This window comes from Typopeltis vanoorti, chromosome 22 (genome assembly GCF_054136105.1).
Source record: "Typopeltis vanoorti isolate ZY-2024b chromosome 22, IOZ_Tvanoo_1.0, whole genome shotgun sequence".
NCBI lineage: Eukaryota > Metazoa > Arthropoda > Arachnida > Uropygi > Thelyphonidae > Typopeltis > Typopeltis vanoorti.
Window position 1 is genome coordinate 91,359,647 of NC_143570.1, and position 26,639 is coordinate 91,386,285.

Consider the following 26,639-nt stretch of genomic DNA (forward strand, 5'->3'; position numbering starts at 1 on the left):
AGGAGATTGGCCCTAAGATCCAAAGAAAATCCTAGGGAATTTTTTAGCTATGTGACCAGTAGGAGGAGAAATGACTGTGGAAGAATGATATTGTGGGATAAAAATGGGAATAGAGTGACTGATGCAGAGGACATAGTGGAATTGTTCAATGACCACTTTATTGGAGTATTTCATCCTGGAGGAGTCAGTTTTAATGCTAGAGGGATAGGGCAGGTTCCAGGTTTAGAGGTACAGGAGGAGAGTGTGTTTCAGATACCGAGTACTCTGGATGTCAATAAAGCTTTGGGACTGGATGGTATTTCACCACGAGTTTTGAGAGAATGTGCTGGGGAACTGACAGTGCCTTTAACCTGGCTTTTCATTGAAAGTCTGGCTGTGGGAAAGGTGCCCAGGGAATGGAAGGAAGGTAAGATAGTGCCATTGCATAAGGGTGGTAACAGACTGCAAGTGTCTAATTATAGACCAGTCTGTGTATCATCAGTAGTTGTTAAGATCTTGGAGAAAGTAGTGAGGGACCGTATACAGCACTCTGCAGATGAGGGTAATGTTATCTGTGAGAGTCAACGTGGATTTGTGAAAGGGCGCTCTTGTTTTAGCAATAGGCTAGCCTTTTATAATAAAGTTACAAGAACATTAGATGAGTGAAAGGCATATACTGCAATTTTCTTAGACTTAGCAAAGGCATTTGACAGGGTGCCACATGATAAGCTGATATTTAAGTTGCAACACATGGGTCTGGATGTCAGATTGGTCAACTGGATTCAGGATTGGCTGTCTGATAGGTATCAGAGTTGTGTATGGTGGAGCAGTTTCAAGGAGACAGAAGGTTACAAGTGGGGTCCCACAGGGCTCAGTACTAGGACCTATATTGCTTAACCTTTATATCAATGACATTGCAAGGGGATATTCAGTTGTTTGCGGATGATGCGAAGCTGGGAAGGATTATTAGTAATAGTGCAGATGTGGTAGCCCTGCAAGAGGATTTGAATAAGCTACATAGATGGGCAAATGAATGGGGGTGTCAGTTTAATGCACCAAAATGTACGGTCTTGAGGTTTGGGAAACATCGATGGGATGCTGCATACTCTATGGGAGGAGTTATACTGGAGGAAGTTGGGGAGACGAGATCTGGGGTTGATGATTGATAGAAACCTGATGTTTAGGGGACATATTGCAAAGGTGGTGAAGGTAACACAGAGGATTGCTGCAATTATGAGAAGGACGCTGACCTGCAGAGATAAGAGGGTTATCATTCCGTTGTATAAGTCTCTGATCAGACCACACTTGGATTATTGTTCTCAGATTTGGTCCCCAGGATTTGAAGGGGATAAATTAATTGTGGAAAAGATACAAAGACGGATGACAAAGATGGTCTCAGGACTGTACAAGGATAGTTATGAGAATTGGCTGAGGGAATGTGGACTGCAGAGTTTGGCGGATAGAAGAAGGAGAGGTGATATGATTGAGACTTTTAAACTGTTGAGAGGTGGTTGCAGGGTTGACACTGGGGAGTTCTTACACTTGGTTGAACAGCGGGAAGGAGTGATGACAAGAGGCCATCCCTGGAAGTTATGAAAGGAAACTGTGAGCAAGAGGATGAGGAGTGGTTTCTTTGCATGGAGGGTGGTTGAGCCGTGGAATGCATTGCCTGATAGAGTGGTGAGGGCGAGAACGGTCAATGAGTTTAAGGAGTGGTATGATATACTGTGTTTCTTAGGGGGAACCTTCACTCGATGAGTCTTGACAGACTTTATGTTCTTAGGAAGGACCTCCCATGACGAGTCTTTTGACTCCATGGAGGCCTGAATAATAATAATAATAATAAATTTAGTTTAATCCTTTATCCAAGTGAGAACAAACGAAGTGTGCACCTGAAAATATCTTCAGGACTGAATATGGTGTTGTACTATCTTACCTGGGTAAGTAGTACAACACCAGGCAACTCGTAGCAAAGTTGGCGCAAGCTACCAACACTCCTATCCCAGTATCTCCCATAATGTAAAACACATCTCCTTGTGGATATGTATAATGTTAGGCATATTAAGGGATTGGCCACTACCCACACTAGTTTCGACCTTTAGTAAGGTCTCTTCAGTGGGAGCCAGGCCCAGAGTTGGAGATACCAGGCAGAAGCAATAGCAAGGTCATCTTTACCTATAGGAGTTGCCAAAAGGTCTGCCACCTTTTTTTTTTATTAAATACTCTGGATTTAGAGAAAGATGTTGAAAGTTTATTTTTCACTTGGTTAGACTATAATAAATTTAGTTTAATCCTTTATCCAAGTGAGAGCAAAGAAAGTTTGCGCCTGGAGCAAGCTCCGAACAGTCCTATCCCAGTATCTCCCATAATGCAAAACACATCTCCTTGCAGATATGTATAATGTTATGCATTAAGGGATTGGTCACTACCCAGACTAGTTCCGACCTTTATTGAGGTCTCTTCAGTGGGAGCCAGGCCCAGAGTTGGAGATACCAGGCAGAAGCAATAGCAAGGTCATCTTTACCTATAGGAGTTGCCTAAAAAAAAAAAGATTTGCCACCTTTTTTTTATTTTTTTTTTATTAAATTACTCTGGATTTAGAGAAAGATGTTGAAAGTTTATTTTTCACTTGGTTAGACTATAATAAATTTAGTTTAATCCTTTATCCAAGTGAGAGCAAACAAAGTTTGCGCCTGAAAATATCTTCAGGACTGAATATGGTGTTGTACTATCTTACCTGGATAAGTAGTACAACACCAGGCAACTCGTAGCAAAGGTGGAGCAAGCTAACTCTGTGCCTGGCTCCCACTAAAGAGACCTCAATAAAGGTCGAAACAAGTCTGGGTAGTGGCCAATCCCTTAATGCATATTATTATACATATCTGCAAGGAGATGTGTTTTGCATTATGGGAGATACTGGGATAGGAGTGTTGGTAGTTTGCTCCACCTTTGCTACGAGTTGCCTGGTGTTGTACTACTTACCCAAGTAAGATAGTACAACACCATATTCAGTCCTGAAAAAGGTGGCAAACCTTTTGGCAACTCCTATAGGTAAAGATGACCTTGCTATTGCTTCTGCCTGGTATCTCCAACTCTGGGCCTGGCTCCCACTGAAGAGACCTCAATAAAGGTCGAAACTAGTCTGGGTAGTGGCTAATCCCTTAATGCATAACATTATACATATCCGTAAGGAGATGTGTTTTGCATTATGGGAGATACTGGGACAGGAGTGGTAGTAGTAGCTTGCTCCACCTTTGCTACGAGTTGCCTGGTGTTGTACTACTTACCCAGGTAAGATAGTACAACACCATATTCAGTCCTGAAGATATTTTCAGGCGCAAACTTTGTTTGCTCTCACTTGGATAAAGGATTAAACTAAATTTATTATTAAATTCACTATCTGATCAAAAGTATTCAGACACCCATTCGAAACTGTAATCAGACTTTTACTGTGACACTCTTTCCAGTAGTAGACATTAGTATGGGGTGGGTTCACCCTTTGCTTCTATGACAGCTCTTTCTCTGCCAGGGAGACTTTCTACCAGGTGTCAGAACGTTTCTGGAGGAATTGGCAGCCCATTCTTCCTGAAGAGCTGTAGACTGAACAGTTTGGTCGTTGGGGTCTGGAGCGAAGTCTGCATTCTAATTCATCCCAAAGATGTTCTATAGGAGTCAGGTCAGGGCTCTGTGCCAGCCAGTCCATTTCTGAAATGTTATTGTCCACAAATCCTTCCCTCACAGACCTTGCTTTATGACAGGTAGCATTGTCATGCTGATACAGACAACAGTCATCACCAAAGTGATCTTCTACCATACACAAAAATGGGTCAAAATGTCCTTGTACCCCCCCCCCACATTTAATTTCCATGTAGTGTTACGAGAGGGCCAAATCCATTCCATGAAAAACGCCCTCACACTGTAACGCTGCCACCTCCTCCATATTTCACTGTTGGCACCACACACACTTGCAGGAATCATTCTCCAGGCATTCGTCACACCCAGACTCTCTCATCAGACTGCCACATGATAAAGCATGATTCATCACTCCAAATCACATTTCCAGTTGTCCACTGTCCAGTGGCAGTGCTCTTTACACCACTGCAGGTGGCACTTAGCGTTCACAGGAGAAGTGTTTGGTTTATGGGCAGCAGCTCGACCATGGGAGCCCCATTCCTCTTAATTCTCGACGCACAGTCACAGTGCTAGCTGGATAGTTAGTAGCACTGTGGAACTCCCAGGTGTTTGTTTCACTCGATGTCTGGCAATTTCCACAAGTCACCTTCTTCAACACTCAATGGTCCCTGTCTGTCATTAAACGCACCCACCCAACAGCGATTTTGCCTTTATGTTTTCACTTCAGAATCACATCACCAACTGCTGACTTGGGCAACTTGGTAAGGGTTGAAATGTTTCTGATAGATTTCTTACTGATGTGGCAACCAATAACTAGTCCATATTCAAAGTCACTGAGCTCCTCTGATTTACCCATTCTGCTCGTACTGCTTATCATTGAACAGCACACAGCTCCATGCTTCCTTTTATGCCGGTAAATGAGGTCATAGTTACATCTAGACATCAGTTTTGGACTTCTCAAGGGCAGGGTGTCCAGATACTTTTGATCAGATGGTGTATCAGCAACTTGTGCATAAGAACAACATCCCAGAAAAGGAAGGCAACCAGTAACGTACTACAGTGCTCACATCAAGTTCCTTAAGGAAAATGTAAATATTTTTAGCTCAGTTAGCTGGCCTTCAAAACAGCCAACTTTTCAATTATCTGACCAGCAAACTGATTTCACATATAAATGAATAAATGAGGGATTACTGTATAATGTTAATGTGCTTTACTATGAGTGTAGAGGAGTTAAGCTGTGTACTGTATTGGTGGAACTGTGATTTAGGATCCGTGAGCAATGGCTGACAGAAGCCAGGTTTGGGGGGGGGGGCACACTAAGTGTTGCAATGCTGTGTTGTCTTCAAAAGTAGATAAGGAAGTGGGTGTACACTGCAATGGTTGGACTACTATGTGCAAATTTGATGACCCAAGCATTCAATGTGATGTTAAAACTGTTGATAGGGTATCAGAGATGAATGACTATGGCAATATTAGGGATTTTGGTTGAGAGGAGAAATTAAGAAAATGTAAATTGCAGTTTATTGGATATCCAGGAAAGAGGTGATATGATAGAGATGTTTAAGTCAGTGAGGGGATTACAAGATTAAAAATGGAATAATTTTGAACTTAGGAATAATATTGATCAAATCAGAACTTTCTGTAAGTTTTCAAATTCAGATGCCAATGCAGGAAATTTTGCACAAATGTAGACTAAAGTTTTCATTAAAATGGAATGCACTGTTACAGCCACTTACCATCAATGGATATGGTGGAGGTAAATCCTGTTGACTAACATCTGTATCTTTAATAGCAGTTTTATCATTAGATGTCTCACCAATAACAACAAAACCATCTTGTTCTTCAGAATCGAGTTGTCCTTCACAATCTGAACAACTTGCTGCTGAATCAGGTAACTTTTCACGACCAATTATTTTTTGTAACATGAACATTTTTAGCACTAAAGGGGAGAAAGGCAAGGAGAATGTTATCAACAAAAAATTCTGAATACATAAATCTATCTAAATGTTGATGTTATCTATCAATATCACACCACTAAAAACATCATGGAAGAGTCAATTTAGTGTCTACAACAGATCTTTCATTGTGTAAAATCTTGTATAGAAGGAATTTAGAAAAAAAAAATTCTTCTATACCAATTTTACTTGATAGCACTTAGCTCATTTATGCTGTTAAATCTAGAAAAATGTTAGAATAAACTGTTATAAAGATTGTACAAACAAAGAAATCACTCAGACAGGATTAAAATGTAAGGCCTTAGGCTAGTGCGACTCGCGAAGGTCAATGAAGTATGGGATTTCCCATCTTAACTCAGGGACCACAGAGTGGCGGAGAACACCCCCTCCAATAAAATTCAGGTGATTCCATCTGTAGGAGTTCCAAGGTCAGGAGAGCAGAAGAAAAGGGGGAAGAATCGAGGGAAAAGGGGCTGTCTGGTGGGGTTCTTTTCTGTTCCAGCTCTCGCTATGAGGAGTTTCCTATGTATCCTGCTGTCCAAGGATGGGGATCCATGTCCCACCAGCAGAAGTCCGACAATGATAGAAGGTTCGTAATAGCAGTGACAGTCTACTCCAGAATTCCCACCACTAAGTTCCTTGACGATCTCCGCGCGTGTGATGCATCATCGATGTCATGAAATAGTGCCTGTTTGTGGATTTTATCGGAAGAACGTGTCAACGATCTCTAGGATCTTGTATAATGAACTGGATGACAAAGTAGCAAGTAAGATTTTAAGCAGAACTTTCCTAGATGTGAAAATTATGACAAAGATTGCTGATTTTATAGTTTGTTAGCATAAGGAACAGTAGTGAAGACAGAAAGCTGCACTTCTAAGAAATTGTGAAGTAGTTTGCAGAGTTCAGAGGAATTAGCTAATGTTACACATTGAAAAGGGAATTGTATGTGAAAATTTTAGTTAAGCCTAATAATGTTTATTATTATTATTATTATTATTCAGGCCTCCATGGAATTAAAAGACTCATCATGGGAGGTCCTTTCTAAGAACATAAAGTCTGTCAAGACTCATCGAGGGGAGGTCCCCCTCCAAGAAATGCAAATTCTATCATACCACTCCTTAAACTCATTGACCATTCTCGCTTTCACCGCTCCATCAGGTAATGCATTCCATGGTTCATCCACCCTCCATGCAAAGAAACCGCTCCTCACCCTCTTGCTCACAGTTTCCTTTCATAACTTCCAGGGATGGCTTCTTGTCATCACTCCTTCTCGCTGTTCAACCAAGTGAAAGAACTCCCCAGTGTCAACCCTGTAACCACCTCTCAGCAGTTTAAAAGTCTCAATCATATCACCTCTCCTTCTTCTATCCACTAAACTCTGCAGTCCACATTCTCTCAGCCGATCCTCATAACCAAAATTGTACAATCCTGAAACCATCTTTGTCTTCTGTCTTTATACCCTTTCCACAGTTAATTTATCCCCTTCAAATCCTGGGGACCAAATCTGAGAACAATAGTCTGTGTGGTCTGATCAGAGACTTACAATGGAATGATAACCCTTTTATCTCTGCAGGTCAGTGTCCTTCTCATAATTGCAGCAATCCTCTGTATTACCTTCACCACCTCTGCAATATGTACCCTAAATTTCAGGTTTCTATCAATCAACCCCAGATCTCTCGTCTCCCCTACTTCCTCCAGTATAACTCCTCAGCATCCCATCAATGTATCCAAAAAAACCTCAAGACCTTACATTTTGCTGCATTAAACCAACACCCCGATTCATTTGCCCATCTATCTAGCTTATTCAAATCTTCTTGCAGGGCTACCACATCTGCACTATTACTAATAATCCTTCCCGGCTTCGCATCATCCGCAAACAACTGAATATCCCCTTGCAATGTCATTGATATAAAGGTTAAGCAATATAGGTCCTAGTACTGAGCCCTGTGGGACCCCACTTGTAACCCTCTGCCTCCTTGAAACTGCTCCACCATACACAACTCTCTGATACCTATCAGACAGCCAATCCTGAATCCAGTTGACCAATCTGACATCCAGACCCATGTGCTGCAACTTAAATATCAGCTTATCATGTGGCACCCTGTCAAATGCCTTCGCTAAGTCCAAGAAAATTGCAGTATATGCCTTTCCCTCATCTAATGTTCTTGTAACTTTATTATAAAAGGCTAGCATATTGCTAAAACAAGAGCACCCTTTCACAAATCCATGTTGACTCTCACAGATAACATTACCCTCATCTGCCCAAAGCTGTATATGGTCCCTCACTACTTTCTCCAAGATCTTAACAACTACTGATGACACAAACTGGCCTATAATTAGACACTTCCAGTCTGTTACCACCCTTATGCAATGGCACTATCTTACCTTCCTTCCATTCCCTGGGCACCTTTCCCACAGCCAGACTTTCATTGAAAAGCCAGGTTAAAGGCACTGTCAGTTCCCTAGCACATTCTCTCAAAACTCGTGGTGAAATACCATCCAGTCCCAAAGCTATATTGACATCCAGAGTTCTCAGTATCTGAAACACACTCTCCTCCTGTACCTCTAAACCTGGAACCTGCCCTATCCCTCTAGCATTAAAACTGACTCCTCCAGGATGAAATACTCCAATAAAGTGGTCATTGAACAATTCCACTATGTCCTCTGCATCAGTCACTCTATTCCCATTTTTATCCCACAATATCATTCTTCCACAGTCATTTCTCCTCCTACTGGTCACATAGCTAAAAAATTCCCTAGGATTTTCTTTGGATCTTAGGGCCAATCTTGTCTGAGTTAATTTAATTTAAAGTGAGTATAAGTCTGTTCAGTGTCTGATTTATGTATGAGAGTATTTATTGCATTAGTCATTTTTCATTGTTTCCATGTGATTTGTTGAGTAAATTAGAGTCAGATATTTTGATATATGTAGTCTCAATCATTGTATGTACCTTGAATTAGCATGAATAAATTGTTTTGTTTGTCAAATAACTTGCCTTACCAATAAATTTATCATAAAAAGATAGAACCCGTGTGACCTTAATTATTATTATTATTATTCCTGACACCTCTAAGGAGTCCGAAGACTCATCACGGGAGGACACCTACTATACAACCGTCTCTACCACTACACCGTACCTCCACTACCAATCACCTCCATCAGTGCCATCTACTGCCCATCACCACAACTAGTATTTTTTGTCTGTAAATTGCATGTGTTTTGACCTATTTTAAATGTTGCTTGACTTAGAGCAGAATTTTAGAGATATTTCAATGTCATGCTGGGCGTTTCTCTTGCATGTATAGGAAAGATATACAGTTCCTCTACACGATCTCTGATGGCGCAGTTGTAAATACAAATAAATTTTCAAAGATCAGTGTGAGAAAAAGCCAGCTAGTTAGACAAAGGAATTGGCTACAGCCAGAGGCAATTCCTAAATTCTGAACTACATACACGTGAAGTAGCATAGTTACAACCTTAAGAGGGGTGGGGGTAATAAAATTGTTAGACTGAAAGGATTAAAGGTGATAGACTACTTCAAGCAACGAGATTACAACTCGGCATTATGACAAATAAGTAAAAATAAGAAAAATATTAAATATATTGAATATAGAGACTTAGAACTAAAGAAAATAAATAAAATTAAATTAACATATTTTTACAATTGCAAAAAACTCAAAGCTGATACAGTGGTACTAGGCATAATTTGCATATCCATCTTGAAATGACAGAGTAAAACATTCTTAATGTCTTCAATATTTATTCATCAGAGTAAGATCCCTGAGCAACAAAATAATTTTGAGGTTCAAGATTGTATAAGATGAGAAACTCATAAGTACATTTTGACAGCATACAATCAAAAATCAGACTGCATCACGCTTCATTAACATACTTTTTTTTTTTTTAAATTTCACTCATGAAAGGTTGTAAACTTTAGTACATTAGCCTTAATACTATGGGTGAGTTAAGGATTAGATAATCTGGAAACCCTATTCTATATTTCCCCATGCTACTTTCAGGCTTGGGGAAGAGCAGGTGAGAAAATTCATCTACTGTCTCAAGACATTCACAAATATCCATGATCATAGCAGGATTTGAATACACAACATGCTGGTTGAGGATTTGATTAAACAACTAACAAGACAACCAGGTTAGGGTCTGCTGGATTATTATGGGACTTGCACAGCATCCCTGCATAGAAACCAAGCTTATCTTTTCCATATTGTTTCAAATTTAATATAGGTACAACTGAAAGTATGCAAGGCAACAGTAAATAATAATGAACTGATTGTTTTTTCTGTGCCAACACCCACAGAAAAGATCCTATCCATGTAGATTGGCTAATGGAAAAGGTGGCTAATTTCTATAGAAAGCATGACTAGACAGTTATGAAGAAGAGCTATACATGATAATACACACACTTAATCAGGGTCCCCCCCCCCTCCATTCAAATGCAAACAACCAAAGAGAAAACTTCATACTAATCTATCTTTAATTATGAACAAAGATTTTGAAAGAGGAGAACACAGTTATGGGTTTGAAGGCTTATGGCATTCTGATATGGACCTTTCATTATTCAGTCAGTTGGTTTGGAATTTCTTGGCACAAGGACAGCAAAATTCATAAATAGTGCCATTATCAAGGTTACAATAGACCACAATGTAACAAAAAACTTAAATAAAAAGCTAAAGAAATAACTTATGAACAAGAAAACAAATTTTAAAATTTTGAACAATGCCATATACATTATGCATTCATGACCAGATGTGTCTATACAAATTAATTATTTATAAAAAGTTAAACCATGCAGTTTGAGCCTAACAAGTTTTTCTTGAGTATATATAACTCAGGAAGATTCTCCCCCCCCCCCCCCCATCTCATATTCTCTTAGGATATATGCTGACTTATTTGCTAGGAACTTTTGTTGGCATGCTTGCTTCATTTCCAAGACTGCTTCTATAATTTTGTGTCCACTGTGTCAATGTTTTCTTCCGAGTTCGCAACTGAAACTCCAATTTTTCCTGAATAAGTTTGTGTAGTTGAGTCTGCAATCACCTACAAAAGCTACTCAACTTTAATTCTTTCTACAACTTTCTGACAATACTGTTCTTTTCAATGGGATATTCATTTTATCGTATTAAAAGCAAAGTGGTTATCATTTGCAATTTTAAATCCCCCATCCTGAACCAGTCTGAAGATATGCTTATCAACAATAACATGGTCAACAATGCGAGACTTCTTGCTTCTTCTCTCCATATGAATTTGTGAATATTTTTATGCTGGAACATGGTGTTAGTAATAACTAGTCCGTGTCTGTCCAGAACAGCAATCCAGCATCTATTTATTATTGCTAGCTTTTGTCCTTTTTTTTCCCAAAGTTTCCCAAAACATTTCTATATGCCATGGATTTCTTATTCTCCTTTAGATCTCCAACATGGACCACCTTTTCCCATTTTCTTTATGTCAGATGACATCTCTAATGACTCAAAAAATTCCTTCAATTCTTCCTTAGGAGAATCTTCAGTAGGCCCATAAACCAAAAAGTTTCACTGTCCAATTTCCCATTTTGAAAATTGTCCATATAACTATACTTGAAATTGTTTCCAATCATGCAGTTTATCTTCATGTTTGGTGTGCTACTGTTATTCAAAAATCAAAGATGCCAAAAAATTATATTCTTGGTTTAATCCTTTATCTAAGTGTATGCAAACAAAGTTCGTATGTGAAGTCACTTCACAACTGGGCTACTTGTATATAGAGGCTAATAGCTTCACATCAATGGCCTTAGTATCCCATAATGTAATGCACATATCCTTACATACATGTATAATACTATGCATTATAGGAAGGGCCACTACCCAGACCAGTTTCAACCTTTGAAGTCTTTTTATTGAGACCCAGAAGTGATACCAAAGTTGAAGTAATGCACAAGTCATATTTCCATATATGAGTAGCCAAAAGGAGTCACACCTTATTACCACAAAAAGTCTGGATTAGAGATAGTTGTTGTAAGATTTTTCACTTGGCTATACTATAAATTAAAGATGTGAAGAAATTATTTTCTTGGTTTAATCCTTTATCCAAGTGTATGCAAACAAAGTCTGTGTGTGAAATCACTTCACAACTGGGCTACTTGTATATAGAGGCTAATGACTTCACATCACTTGCCTTAGTAACCCATAATGCACCTTATAGACATGTAATGCTATGCATTATGATAAGAGCCATTACCGAGACTGGTTTCAACTTTTATGCAGGTCTCATCAGTGAGAACCAAAGGATTAAAAAAGAATATAATTTCTTGGCAGCTTTAATTTATATATAACCAAGTGAAAAAAAACTTTCAACATCTCTAATCCAGTCTATTTTAGTAATAAGCGACACCTTTTGACTACTTGTATATAGAAATATGACGTGCATTACTTCAACCTTGGTATCACTTCTGGGTCTGGCTCATGCAGAATACAGCTCATTTCTCTACCCATTTCTGTATGCAAGTTCTTACCAACTTCTCTAAAATCTTCACCACCACACCAGAGATACTGATAGGTTGGTAGTTAGACAAATCAGTTTTTGCACCACCCTTGTACATTGGAACTATCATATATTCCTTCAATTTCTGTGGCATCATTCCTGAGATGAGACTCAAGTTAAACAAACAAGTGAAAGGCCTACCCAATTCAGCTGAACATTCCTTCAGCAAATGGGCTGATATTCCATCTGTCTCTATTGAGAAATTTTTATCCAGGTTATGCAACAGCTATTCAACCCCATTTTCATGAACCTCTAACTCTTCATTCAATGTAGCAGTAGCACTGTGCACTATGTTACATACACTTGGTTGATATATCTTAGCAAAGTGAGCACTCATTAATTGAAAAATCTCATTAGCTTCCGACACTAGAACATCATCTGCATTCAATAAAGCTATTCTTTTTTTGCTTGTGGCATAATGATAAAATTATTTTAGATTTGATTGCCTTTAGCTTGCATGGCCAATTTCTTTTCATACTCTGATTTAGTTTTCTACACAATATTAATTTTCTGGCCTGAGTTTTATATATTTCATAACACTCTCACTTATTCTCACAATATTCTTTTTCTACATTATGTTCTTATGGATCTCTTGCTTAATAAGGTTGCACATCCATTTCACTCCCAACCTATTTATTCTTCGAACGAGGGATACATTCAGATATCATCTCCTTTAAGCACTTCTTCAAAGATTCCCATGCATTGCTGACATTTTTCCCATTCAGTAACTGATACCATGGGACCAAAGATAGAATTCTAAATCAATCATAATATCCAGCTTTGTAGTTGAGCATGTAATCTGTTCTAATGGGAACATCAATATAATTAGATACTTCCCAAGAAAGCACAGAATGATCACTGTCACCAACTGGTGGTAAAATAGCCATATTCTTAACAGAGACCCCCTTCTGATACTATGAGCAAATCCAATAATATTTTAACCTCGAGTTCTTTCTTTCACATGCTGCTTGTGAAAGTTGTCTCACAACAATTCAATAAATTCCTCTTCTTTCTTATCATGAGATTTCTCATCTACCCAATCAATGTTTGGAAAATTAAAGTCACCCATAATGATCACTCATTTGGTACCCATAAGGCTAAATTGGAGATGCATTTCTTCATCCCATGCAACTGAGCTGCCAGGTCTATGGCAACACCCCCACCATATTTCCTTTTGTTGGCCTTCACCTCAGATGGACTCACTGGTACAAGGGACATTGTTACTACCACTGTTTTCTTGTATTTCTACCCTAATTGGATTTAAGTCATCTGATATCATTAGTGGTACTACTCCTCCTCTCCTATCTCTTCTGTCATTCCTAAAAACAGTATACCCTTGCACTTGATCCCAGTTACCATATCTGATTCTGATAGCCAGCTTTCACTAGTGCCAATAATCTTAGGCCACATCATATTGAATAAAGCAACAAACTCAACCCCTTTGTTTTGGATGCTCCTGGCATTTGTGTATAGACATAATAAACTACCACCCAGCCTATTCTTATAATTAGATATGCAATCTATTTGGCCTTGTACTTTCTCTTTTCCCTACCCAGACATACTTAAAAGGTCTGAACCCAAAGCATATTTTTCCAGCTCTTCACCATATGAATAACCATGTTTTAAGACATTCATATCTTTATCATATTTGCATACCATAGATGAACTTTCACACACACACATTTTTCCCATTTCCTCCCTTTATTTATTGTTTAACCAAGTGAAAAAAACTTTCAATGGCTATCGTTATTCCTTCCTTTTCTTGATTGTTATTATCTAAATATAACATCCTATATTTATTATTTATTCCTTATGATAGACAGTCCGTAGCTCAGTCAGTCTAAACAAAGCCCTTTGGTCGGAAAGACCTGGGTTTGATTCACATCAATGACATGAGGAAACTTTATCTGGTCTCTTTCAACTAAAGGTGAGTTAGCAAGTCTCATATGGTGGTAGAGAGTTTTTTTCTCCCGGAAACTCAGGTTTTTCGTCTCTCAGAACAGGCAAACCGACCCGTGAACACACATGAATCTACAGCCAAAAAATACATACTAAGAAGTCCCTCATTGGAGGGCACAACCTCAACCGGTCCTAAGGGACCGATGAGGAAAAGTGGGGGGGGGGGACCCCACAGGACAACAACTCCTTATGATATCTATTAGATATTCCTTATGCTGATCTTTAATTCTTCTGATGTTGTTTGTTCCAGTAGCTGACTTCACTGTTTGCCCAGCTTCCCTGAAAAAAACAAGTTTAATCAGATGACATCCCAGTTGGCATGAAACTAAATCATGTTACGTTTACATTTGATTTAAGATAACATAGAATACAATTATTATTGCATGGGCACCTCCATGGAGTCCTAAGACTCATTATGGGAGACCCAAACTATCAACACAATATCTATTAACACTTACAACTGACTAAGGCAACCCATTCCATTCATTTATAATTCTCCAAGAAAAAATATAGTCCTCATGCCCTTGCTAACCACACCTTTACCCAATTACAGAGATGACCTCTTGTTCCTCCCATATCCACTATTTTTTTGCCTATCAGCCAACTTTTGCAATCCACAAACTCTCTATCCTCATAGGGAAAATTCCACAGACCACTCACCATCTTGATCACTTACTTCTGGATCCTATCCACCAATTTCTCATTTCCAAGAAACCCAGGTGACCATACCTCAGCACAGTAATCCAGATATGGTCATATCAAGACTTTTTATAAAGAGGTATGATAACTCCCTTATATCTGCTTGATATATAGCTCACAGGATTACTTGTATATTGAAAAATATACAAGTAATCCTGTGAGCTACCCTGTCCACTTTAGCAATGTGCCCTTTCAACTCTATCTACTACTACTACCCTCAAAATCCCTGGAGTACAGTTCCCTCAATGTGGTACACAGCTTGTAATCTTTGAATCCCAAAATGCGTAACTTTACACTTCTCCACATTAAATTAACACCAGTACATTTTTTCCATACTATCAGCCTGTTTAAATCATTTTGCAAGCTCACTACATCACTTTGATTAACTATTACCCTATCCAACTTTACATCACCAACAAACAACTGAATCCATCCCTTCAAATTATTTATGTACAAAGAGCAGTGGTCCAAGCACAGAATACCATAGTATATCACTAGTCACCTGCTTTCCCCTGATTCTGCTCCTCCATATACTACTTTTAGATATCTGCCCATGAGCCACCTTTTTATCCATATCACCAGTTTCACATCCATCCCCATTTGTTGAAGTTTGCATAACAGAGTTCCATGAAGTATCCTGTCAAATGCCTTTGCAAAATCCAGCAGTATCATCGTGTAGCCATTCCCTTTATCCAACTCAGCTGTCACTTTATTATAAAAAGTTAATATAATTACTATGGCATGACCAATCTTTCACAAAACCACGCTGCCCCTGAGAGTATCATTTCTTATCCACCCATTCCTGAATTCTCTTTTTGACTGTTTCTATACTTTTAACACTGCTCTCCTGAAATACTGATTGATCTATAATTTCCTATCACAGACTTATATCCTCCTTTATGCAAAGGAGTTATTTTGCCCTCCTTCTACTCTCTTGGGACTTTGCTAGAGCTTAAATTAAACAGCCTAATGAAAGGCAGTCCAGTTCCCATGAACTTCAATAAACTAGGATTTCTTTTTCGCTTTAAGACATTACTTCACCCTTGAACAGCTGTTAACATTACGCAAATCACAAATCTGTCCAGCTATTGAATATTGCTCCCACATATGGGGGTGAGGCCCCTAAAAGCTCTCTCAAAATGCTTGACTCAATACAGAGGAGAGCAATTATACTTATTAATGACCCATCTCTTACCAACTCTCTCCCCCACTTTCACACAGATGTTTGGTTTCTGCAGTATGTATATTCTACAAATATTTCCATGGGAAATGCTCATCTGAAATAACATCAATAATTCCTCCACTCAGTACTAAGCTCGTTGGAACAAGTGCAGCTGCTGCTCTACATCCCTTCACAGTACACCTAGAAACAAACAGAACAAATTTCTTTTCCTCCTCCTTCATCCCTGCAACTGCTGCACTATGGAACAGTCTCCCACCTGCTGTTTCCCAAGGAATACAATTTACAGTCATTTAAATCAAATGAAAACAAGTTCCTCCTTTCCCAACCCACTATCCATACATGGTAGTGCTGTACGCCCACAGATGCGAGACTCTTTGACTTCTGCGCATGTCAAAAGAAGGAGAATGCATTCCGATAATAGGGTAATCAATCTTTCTTGTGGAATGAGTTGTTTATTATTACATGTCGGAAAATTAACTTCTCTTTTATGATCATTGTAGTTTTTAGTGGTAACTATTTTGTTTATATAACAGGTGGAAAACTTTATGTATAAAGCACGTGATTTCACGTGTTGGTGACCAATTCATACATTACCTTATTTCTTTCTCTGCTTCAACATGAATTGACTCTTCTTGGCAGTCTGCCAACGACGGCTCTTGCTTCTGTGGTCAGAAAGTAATGTACTATAGGTTGATCAACCAACCTTTTGTGTATGGGCACAACAATAAAAAAAAAAAAAAAAAAAAATTCTCTTAAAATGCAAGCTGATGTTCCATCCAATCCATAGCTGTATTTGCATTCAAATTCTGCAATCTACTAAGTACCTCTAATTCATCAACCTCTGTTCTCACATTCCCCATTACCTCTGCCATAACAATATCTTCCCTTGGATGATTTATCCTTCAAAATGGTCACTCAGTAGCTCAATAATTTTATCTACCTCTGTTACCTCTTTATCATATGCACTCATTAAAGTTATCCTTCCTCCTCCGACTCGCCATATAACAAAAAACTCTTTGGAATTTCCTTTTGCCTTTTTGGCTAATGTTTTCTCATAATCTGAATTTACCTTCTTTACCACCATGCTGGTCACCTTTCTTGCCTGATCCTGGTACTGTTCATTAGTTAGCTGGTCATCTTTCTCCTTATATACCCTCCACAACATTTTTTTTTGCAGTTCATGCTTAATGCTACTACTCATCCATTTAACTCCTACCTAATTTACCCTCCTGATCTTAGGTGTATGTGATATTGCTTCCTTCAGATATCCCTTGACCGTCTCCCATGCACTATGGTTGTCTAAGTCCAAAATTACCAGCCCATCATCATTTGTTAATTCAAATTAAAGTTAGTAAGTTTCTATTGAACCATTTCTATTCCCAGATAATAGTCAATACAATAAATTTTTGTCTTTAAAAAGAAAAGCTAAATGACCTGATATGGTTGATAAACATCCAGAATCATGGACAAATTGGATTTTCAATGATTATTTTATTATCATGAATATTTATATTCATGATAATAAAAATAGTTACACATTCATAAAAAGTGGGCAGTAAGGACAAACAGATAAGTCTATTGGTATGCAGACCATTCACGTGGAAAGGCTTAGACGTTGGTTATGCATTTTTTACTAAATAATTTAAGGAAATTACGTCAACTAGGATATACATTAAAATAAATTTTAATATACTTCAATATTTCGGCAACATCACGTTGCCATTTTCAAGAGACCGTTCAAGTGGAAGTTTTATCAACTGGTTCTTCAAAACCATTAGATGAATAATAAGATCTGCTAACAGTCATTCTGTTTGAAATATGATCTCTTTCCTTTACTATCCACAGTAAGTTGAAAATGACAATAACCAATAAACACGATTCTTTTTAGTAATAACATATCCCTATATAAAAGGGGTAATTTTTCTTTTGTTTGCCAAATCTTCCAAAACTTCAAAAAGAACAAAAATGTGCAATGCATCTCTTTAGAAGTAAAAAGATTACACCAGATTTTTATCACGCAATTTGTTAATGACTCCTGTGTGGATGACTGCTACTGATTAATTAACTTTGCATACATGAAATTAGAAAATGGAAATATTTATATGTAGAAGAATCATTAATTAATGGAGAGCTATAGTAACTATGCAGTTTGAATTTCAAGTAAGACAGCCATAAAAATATTACAGGAAAGTTTATAAATAACCTCAAAAGAAAGGTAAAAAAAACTTATTCAAGGAAGAATTGTAGCTATCTAGCCATGATCTGTTAGGCCTGTCACAGTGCAATGTTCTCCAACCGGTTTGTCGGTTTTCCAAGGAGAAAAAGACTTCAGAGGAGAAAACCATGCCATTTCGTTATGAAGCTAACTCATCCTCAATTGAAAAATCCCTTAAAAATGTTCCTCATATAGGGATGCACATCCAGGTTTTTTCAAAATTATCTAACCAAAATTGTCATTTTTTTTTTTTTCACAATATGCTGCAGATGTGTTTAACCATAATTTGTACATGCCATCTTAATGTTAACACTATATGCAAAAGATAAATAAAATGAACTACTTTTCTATATTTCTTTTTAATACATTGTTATTTCTGCAAAAGAAATCAATTTTTTTCATTTGCAAAAAATATGGCAACAATGCAAAAAGTAGTGACCAAATTAATCACCCAAGCCAGCCTGATTATAGCTTGCTCTACCACAGACTTTGGGTTCGAATCCTGCTGTGGGCATGAATGTTTGTCAATGTCTAGGTGGAAAATTAATCTAATCAAGTGCAGGACCATCACCACTGCAGGCCTGAAACAGCTTGCAACAGTTCCATATTTGGTTTCTAGAACGTAGTTTCTAGAATATGTAAAAATAAATAAATTACAAAAATAGAATTTTAGCCTACACATGCTACTACAGGATAGCAATACCTCATGTATGGGTTTCTCACACACACACACACACACACACACAAAATGAATTGAAATAAATCAATTTTTTTTTCCTTCTTCATCAAATTCTTAAAATGTACCCTCGGGTGATGTACAGGATAATTATGATAGTACTGCATGAAAAAGTTACACCATTACTAACTTCCAATCAACAATTTTTCTACAAATTAATCTGCTATCTATCAAGACTTCAATTTATACTTCTCTCTTTTAAGGCACTTTTTACTGCATCAATCCATCTACATCTTGGTCTCCCTCTGGATCTTATTACTATCGACCAGCAAAGAACACTTATTTTGCTAATCTTTCTTCCCATTCTGGTTAATTATTATTATTACTGAGGCCTGCATGGAGTCAAAAAACTAATTGTGGGAGGTCCTTTCTAAGAAACACAAGTCTATCAAGACTCATCGAGGGAGGTCCCTCTTAGGAAACACAAAGTCTATCATACCACTCCTTAAATGCATTGACCTTTCTTGCTCTCACCACTCCATCAGGCAATGCATTCCATGGTTCAATCACCCTCCATGCAAAGAAGCCACTCTTCACCCTCTTTCTCACAGTTTCCTTTCGTAACTTCCAGGGATGGCCCCTTGTCATGACTCCTTCCTGCTGTTCAACCAAGTGAAAGAACTCCCCAGTGTCAAACCTATAACCACCTCTGAGCAAAGTAACCTGTAACCACCTTTCAATTTACCATATCCCCAAGATTAGCTCTGCTAACACATTCCTGAATACTAACAATGGCAAGCTCTTTCCTAATATCCTCATTTTTAATGTGATACTGCCACTGATGCAATCGGTTCAACTCCACTAATTTTTCTCAGACCTCTCATATATGAGGTCTTGAGTCTTTGATCAAGTGTTTTATTTCTAACCCAGCTCTCAGATTCACAAAGTTAAAATTGGTTTCAACACTGTTTTATATACAGATAAGTTAGGGTTTTGACAAATTTTGTTCTTGTTCCATATGAAATTTATGCAGATGACCTCCTACCACACCAGCTTTACTAATTCTGTTGTCTATTTCCAGATTTTTGGACAGATAATTATTATTATTATTATTACGGGCAACTCCAAGGAGTCCTTAGACTCATCGAGGGAGTCTAAGGACTCCCTCGATGAGTCTAAGGACTAAGGCCCTAAACATCATGTCCACACAACTATACAACATTCTCACAGTATCTATCATACCTTGCCTTGAACTCACTCACCATCATAGCACCCACAACAGACTCTGGCAGCTTATTCCACTCATTTACCACTCTAAAAGTAAAGAACCCAGCTCTAACACCCCTGCTAACCACACTCTTGCCCAGCTTCAATAGATGTCCCCTAGTTCTCCCACCACCAGTCCTGTTCTCAAAAATATCCTCTGAATTAATCCTATAGAAACCCTTTAACAATTTGAATGTCTTAATCATATCTCCCCTTTTCCACCTATCAACTAATTTCTGCAACCCACAAATCTTCAACCTGTTCTCATATGGTTCATTCCATAGACCTGCTATCATCTTAGTCACTCACCTCTGGATCCTCTCCACCTCCTCCCCATCAAGAAGGAACCTAGGTGACCAAATCTTGGCACAGAGGTACAATAACTTGCTTGTCTCTGCCCGTCAAGGTATTTTTCAACAACCAAGTGAGATGACGAGCTGATTTAGCTACTTTTGCAATTTGGCCCCTAAACTTCATCTCCCTATTCACCAACACTCCCAAGTCCCTGGCCTCATCAATCTCCTGGAGTACAGTTCCACCAATTCCACCCATATGTTGTAGTTTACAACATATGGGAATATGTTGTAAGCTATGTTGTAGACAGGATACCACATGGATTAGCATTCCATGTGGTATCCTGTCAAATGCCTTAGCCAGGTCCAGCAGTATCACTGTAAACCCATTACTCTTATCCAGTTCAGCCGTCACTGTGTTATAAAACTTGAGCAAGTTACTGAGGCATGATCTACCCTTCACAAAGCCATGATGTCCCCCGTTACAGTATCTCATTTTCATCAATCCATTCCTGTATTTTTCCCTTGACTACTTTCTCCAAGACCTTGACAATGACTCCTGATATGCTGATCGGTCAGTAATTTGCAACCATAATCTTGGATCCTCCTTTATGCAGTGGAACTATTTTCCCCTCTTTCCATACCTTCGGGACTAAACCAGACCCGAGACTCAGATTAAACAACATAGTCAAGGGCACTGATAATTCTTTAGCAGCTTCACGCAAGACCCGTGCCGGTATACCATCCAATCCCACAGATGTATTCACATTATGGTTCTGTAATAGACTATTCACCTCCACTTCATTCATCACAATTCCTGTATAAACTAATGGTTCCTTCATTTTTTCAATGTCACCACCTGGATGATATACTTTTGCAAAGTGCTCGCTCAGTAACTCCACTATATCGACTGATTCAGTGACCTCCTTACCATCGTCATTCCTTAAAATCATTTTGCCGTGTACAGTTTTTTTTTTGCCTGCAGCATATTGAAAGAACTGTTTGGGATTCTCTTTAGCTTGCATAGCTAGTTTCCTTTCATAATCCGCTTTTGCTTTCTATACCACACTCGTTACCCTTCTGGCCTGCACTTTATACCATTCGTGTGCCTGCAGGTCACCTTTCTCCTTAAATTCCTTCCACAGTTGTTTCTTTTTTTGCAGCTCAAGCTTAATGGTGTTATTCATCCATTTAAACCCTACTTGTTTTACTATTCGGACCGTAGGTATACAATCAGCCATAACCTCCTGTAAATGCTCCTTGACCACTTCCCATGCTCTATCGACATCCAGCCCTTGCAGTTGTACATGCCATGGCACTGATCCAAGCAATCTCCTAAGCTTGTCATACTTGCCAGCACGGTAATTCCACATATACCCTGTCTTAATCGAAAATTCCTCACTTTTAGCCACCTCCCAGGTCAAGACCTTATGATCACTCTCACCAATAGGTGGCAACATGGTCATATTCATTATTACAGTCAAATTCTCAGATGCTATTACCAGGTCAAGCACTCTCACACCCTTAGTATTTTCAATTACATGCTGTCTCAGATAGTTATCCCTTAATAATTGAATAAAATCCATTTCCTTCCTCACATGTGTCCTCTCCTCCTCCCAGTCAATGTTACCATAGTTGAAATCCCCCATAATAATTACCCTCCTTCCACTCATTTCATCAATTTGTTTATGCATACTATCTCCACCATCTATTCCATCACCTGGTCTATAGCAGCACCCAACTGTATATTTTGTTCTGCCAGTCTCAATCTCACACCAAATAGCCTCAAATGAGCTCTTTTCACTATCCTGCAATACAACTTCAATTCTCCTTGGCTGCAGTTCATCAGCTATCATCAATAACATCCCTCCCCCCATTTTATTCTCTTTGCCTCTCCTAAACACACTATAACCTACACATTCTATCCCACTAACTATATCATCTTCCGTCAGCCATGTTTCACTAATGCCAATAACCTGTGGCCTGGAAGAGCTAATCAAGGCCAAAAATTTTTCCTTCTTGTTCCTAATACTCGTGGCATTAGTATCCGCTTTTGCTTTCTATACCACACTCGTTACCCTTCTGGCCTGCACTTTATACCATTCGTGTGCCTGCAGGTCACCTTTCTCCTTAAATTCCTTCCACAGTTGTTTCTTTTTTTGCAGCTCAAGCTTAATGGTGTTATTCATCCATTTAAACCCTACTTGTTTTACTATTCGGACCGTAGGTATACAATCAGCCATAACCTCCTGTAAATGCTCCTTGACCACTTCCCATGCTCTATCGACATCCAGCCCTTGCAGTTGTACATGCCATGGCACTGATCCAAGCAATCTCCTAAGCTTGTCATACTTGCCAGCACGGTAATTCCACATATACCCTGTCTTAATCGAAAATTCCTCACTTTTAGCCACCTCCCAGGTCAAGACCTTATGATCACTCTCACCAATAGGTGGCAACATGGTCATATTCATTATTACAGTCAAATTCTCAGATGCTATTACCAGGTCAAGCACTCTCACACCCTTAGTATTTTCAATTACATGCTGTCTCAGATAGTTATCCCTTAATAATTGAATAAAATCCATTTCCTTCCTCACATGTGTCCTCTCCTCCTCCCAGTCAATGTTACCATAGTTGAAATCCCCCATAATAATTACCCTCCTTCCACTCATTTCATCAATTTGTTTATGCATACTATCTCCACCATCTATTCCATCACCTGGTCTATAGCAGCACCCAACTGTATATTTTGTTCTGCCAGTCTCAATCTCACACCAAATAGCCTCAAATGAGCTCTTTTCACTATCCTGCAATACAACTTCAATTCTCCTTGGCTGCAGTTCATCAGCTATCATCAATAACATCCCTCCCCCCATTTTATTCTCTTTGCCTCTCCTAAACACACTATAACCTACACATTCTATCCCACTAACTATATCATCTTCCGTCAGCCATGTTTCACTAATGCCAATAACCTGTGGCCTGGAAGAGCTAATCAAGGCCAAAAATTTTTCCTTCTTGTTCCTAATACTCGTGGCATTAGTATACACGTAATGCAGTGGTCCCTTTGTCCCACCCTATTTTGATGCGTTATTCTAATTATCCCATTCCGATTTTTTGTCCTTAGTACTGGCTCGGGAACATTATATACATTCTCACACTTAACTGTCTCACTGATGTCCGCATATCCACTTCCCCCCCCCCTCCTTGGTAGTTCTAGTTTCCCTGGTTCTGCACATCCATTTTCACTTCATTCAGCAACACTTTTTCCAGTCTCTGCACACCAAATCCATTCCAATGCAGGCCATCCATCTTGTATAAATCCTTTCGCCCATCAAATCCACACGTCCATGAATTCCACACCACACCGTCTGCATAACCTGTGCATAATGTCATTTGCGATTATGGCCATCCTTCTAAACTCCTCTCTGTCATACCGTGGCAACAGACTCGCCATTCTAACTCTGTCACTCTTTTCTTTTGCTACCTTTAACAATACTTCCAAGTCCTCTCTCATAAAAAATTTATCTCCTTTCAATTCATTCGTACCCACCACAACTATCAATTCTTTCACCCTCTGTTTTTGCGCTCTAATACTCTCACTAATACTAACATAAAAAATTACACCAAAAACTTAAAAATGCTTTAAATGATATAACAATGAAAGAATTAAAGGACAACCTAAGTAAAATGAAAAATGGTAAATCAGCAGGAGAAGATGGGATAAACCCCAAATTGTATAAATTTGGTGGAAAAAAATTGCATCAGTGATTAAAATTTTTAAATAAAATATATACAAATGGACAAATACCAATAAAATGGAATACAAGTATAATAAAACCTATATTTAAAAAGGTGGATTATTATTTGTCACCTCCAGGGAGTTCAAAGACTCATCGAGGGAGGGCAACTGCTCGACAACTGTATCCACCAACTGACCGCAACTACATCAGTGCCATCTATCGCCAACCACCACTAGTATTTCCACAGACAATCACAAACATCCATGACCACAGCAGGATTCGAACCCACAGCCTTTTGGGGAGCAGATATGCTAACTACTTGGCTGCCAGGCTGGCAATAAAACAAAACCTGCTAATTACAGTACAGAGGTATTAGTTTATTGAATACATGTTACAAAATATATACAGAATGCTTAATAAAAAATTGAAAATATATACAGAATGCTTAATAAAAAATTGAAAATATATACTGAAAGCATATTAGAGTGTCAAAATGGATTTAGAAAAGGATGCTCTATAATGGATGCATCTATTTTGTTTAAAACTACTAATAGAGAAAACAAGAGAATTTAATTTAGAAACTCATCTTTTCTTTATAGATTATGAAAAAGCATTTGACAAAATAAAGATATATAAAATATAAATACACTTAATATTTTACTACATGCAATATTGAGTATATACAAAGATAATTTTTTTTCTTGGGGCAACTTCTTGAAGTCCTTTCTTCATAATTCCCCAGAAATTCTCAATGGGGTTTAAATCTGATGAGCTTGCCAGTCAAGGAATTACACTGCTTTGCCTTTCTTTGGGCCATCTAGTAGTGGTCTTGGAAGCGTGACAAGAAACTGAATCTTGATGAAAAAGGAAATCACATAAAACCTTCCGGTGCTGGTAACAAAGTGCTCAAGAATTTCTTGGTAGTACACTTTGGAATCGACTCTTTCATATACAATACACAGCCTACTGGGACCCTCTGTGGTTATGCAACCCCATAAACATTTAAGCCCATAAAAATTTACACAAATGCTTCTTGCTAAAGATGTCAAACACATATCTCTTGATGACCATGGAACACATAAAACATACATTCATCACTAAAAAGTACCTTTTTCAAGTTCTCTTGACCCAACAACGGTCTCTGCTTATACCATAGCACTCTAGCTGTCTTTTGCTTGGAAGTCAAACAGCTTCGTCTTAGGCACACATAATTTCAAACCCAATTTGTAAAGTAGTCTCAATGTTGTAGATTTAGAGACATTCACACCTAGTTCTTTCCATCTCCTGTGAAAATACCTTGCACTTCGGAAGCAGTTTTTCTTCACGATATTCTTCAATCTCCTCTCATCTCTTTATGTAGTTATTACCTTTCGGCTGCTATTGCAGTGATTATTTTTGAAAACTCCATTATTAGAATACTGTCTCAATACTCTACTCATGCTTGCTTGAGAACATTTCAATTTCTTAGCTATAAACTGTTGAGTTTGGCTTTCTTTGTTTAGAGACACCATACAAGACTTCTTGGCTTCTGATATGTCACTTGTTTCACCCATATTTAGCAAATGATTAACGGAAATCCACACAGTGGTGGTAGTAGCAGTATCAAGAGGGTTAAGTAAGTGTGATATTACTATTATTATGCAACACCTTGAAGGTGTCGCATAATAATAGTAATAGGCCTATAAACTTCTGAAAAGATGTTATAAGATATCAGTTGACAAAATTTTGCATTATATTGAAGGTAGTGAGAGGGGATGGCATCATTGGAAGTTAAGTTTATGTGCAATTATGTGAAAGCTAGATTTTTTCTCTCACAGAGCAGTGAGCAGAACAATTTGCCTAGGAAATGGTGAATGTGTTTAAAAGAAGGCAAGACAGTTTTTATCATCTGAAAATAAAATTAAACAATTCAAATATCATTAGCAGGAATGGTCTAAAACACTCTGTAAATACCATAAAACATGCTGACTCTTAAATCGGTCATTCACTTTTGAATCTGTTTCTTTTAATGTTGTAGTTTATTGATATATATATATATATATATGTGATGATGTATTGCATGATGTACAGGGTGTTCGGGATAAATTTGACAGTTTCGTAAGGAAAAAGAAAATCTTCTTTGTATCTATTAAATTTAATGAATTGACAAAAAAACATTACAGGCAGAGTTAATTACAATACTATCAACAAGATTTACTCAAAATAACCACCATTAGCATCGATCACAGCTTCAATTCTGCTTCGGAACCTCGAACAAGCTGATGCTACAGTCTCCCTGGGAAGGGCCGCAAAAACTGTTTTAATTTTATCCATTAACTGGGCTTTTGTATTACTGGAAGTGCGATTGGTGTCTTTTTCAACTGCGCCCCATACAAAATAATCCATGGGGTTAAGGTCTGGGGAGTTTGGAGGCCAAACATTTGGACTGGTGAAGTCGTAGAAATTTTCAGACAACCATTTTTGACTTTTCCCAGAGGTGTGGCAAGGGGCCGAATCCTGC

The 26,639-nt window shown here is 38.3% G+C and overlaps 1 protein-coding gene across 2 annotated transcripts in view; it reads right to left on the reverse strand.

The window, feature by feature from the left end:
* Positions 1-26,639, reverse strand: part of LOC150094565 (uncharacterized) — a 65,535-nt gene that overhangs the window by 37,317 nt on the left and 1,579 nt on the right. For both annotated transcript variants that reach the window (XM_090412015.1, XM_090412016.1), the window contains exon 2: positions 5,349-5,551. In XM_090412015.1, coding sequence (XP_090268141.1) covers positions 5,349-5,543 — 195 coding nt within the window. In that variant the 5' untranslated portion in view covers positions 5,544-5,551. The remainder of the gene's footprint in view (positions 1-5,348; positions 5,552-26,639) is intronic.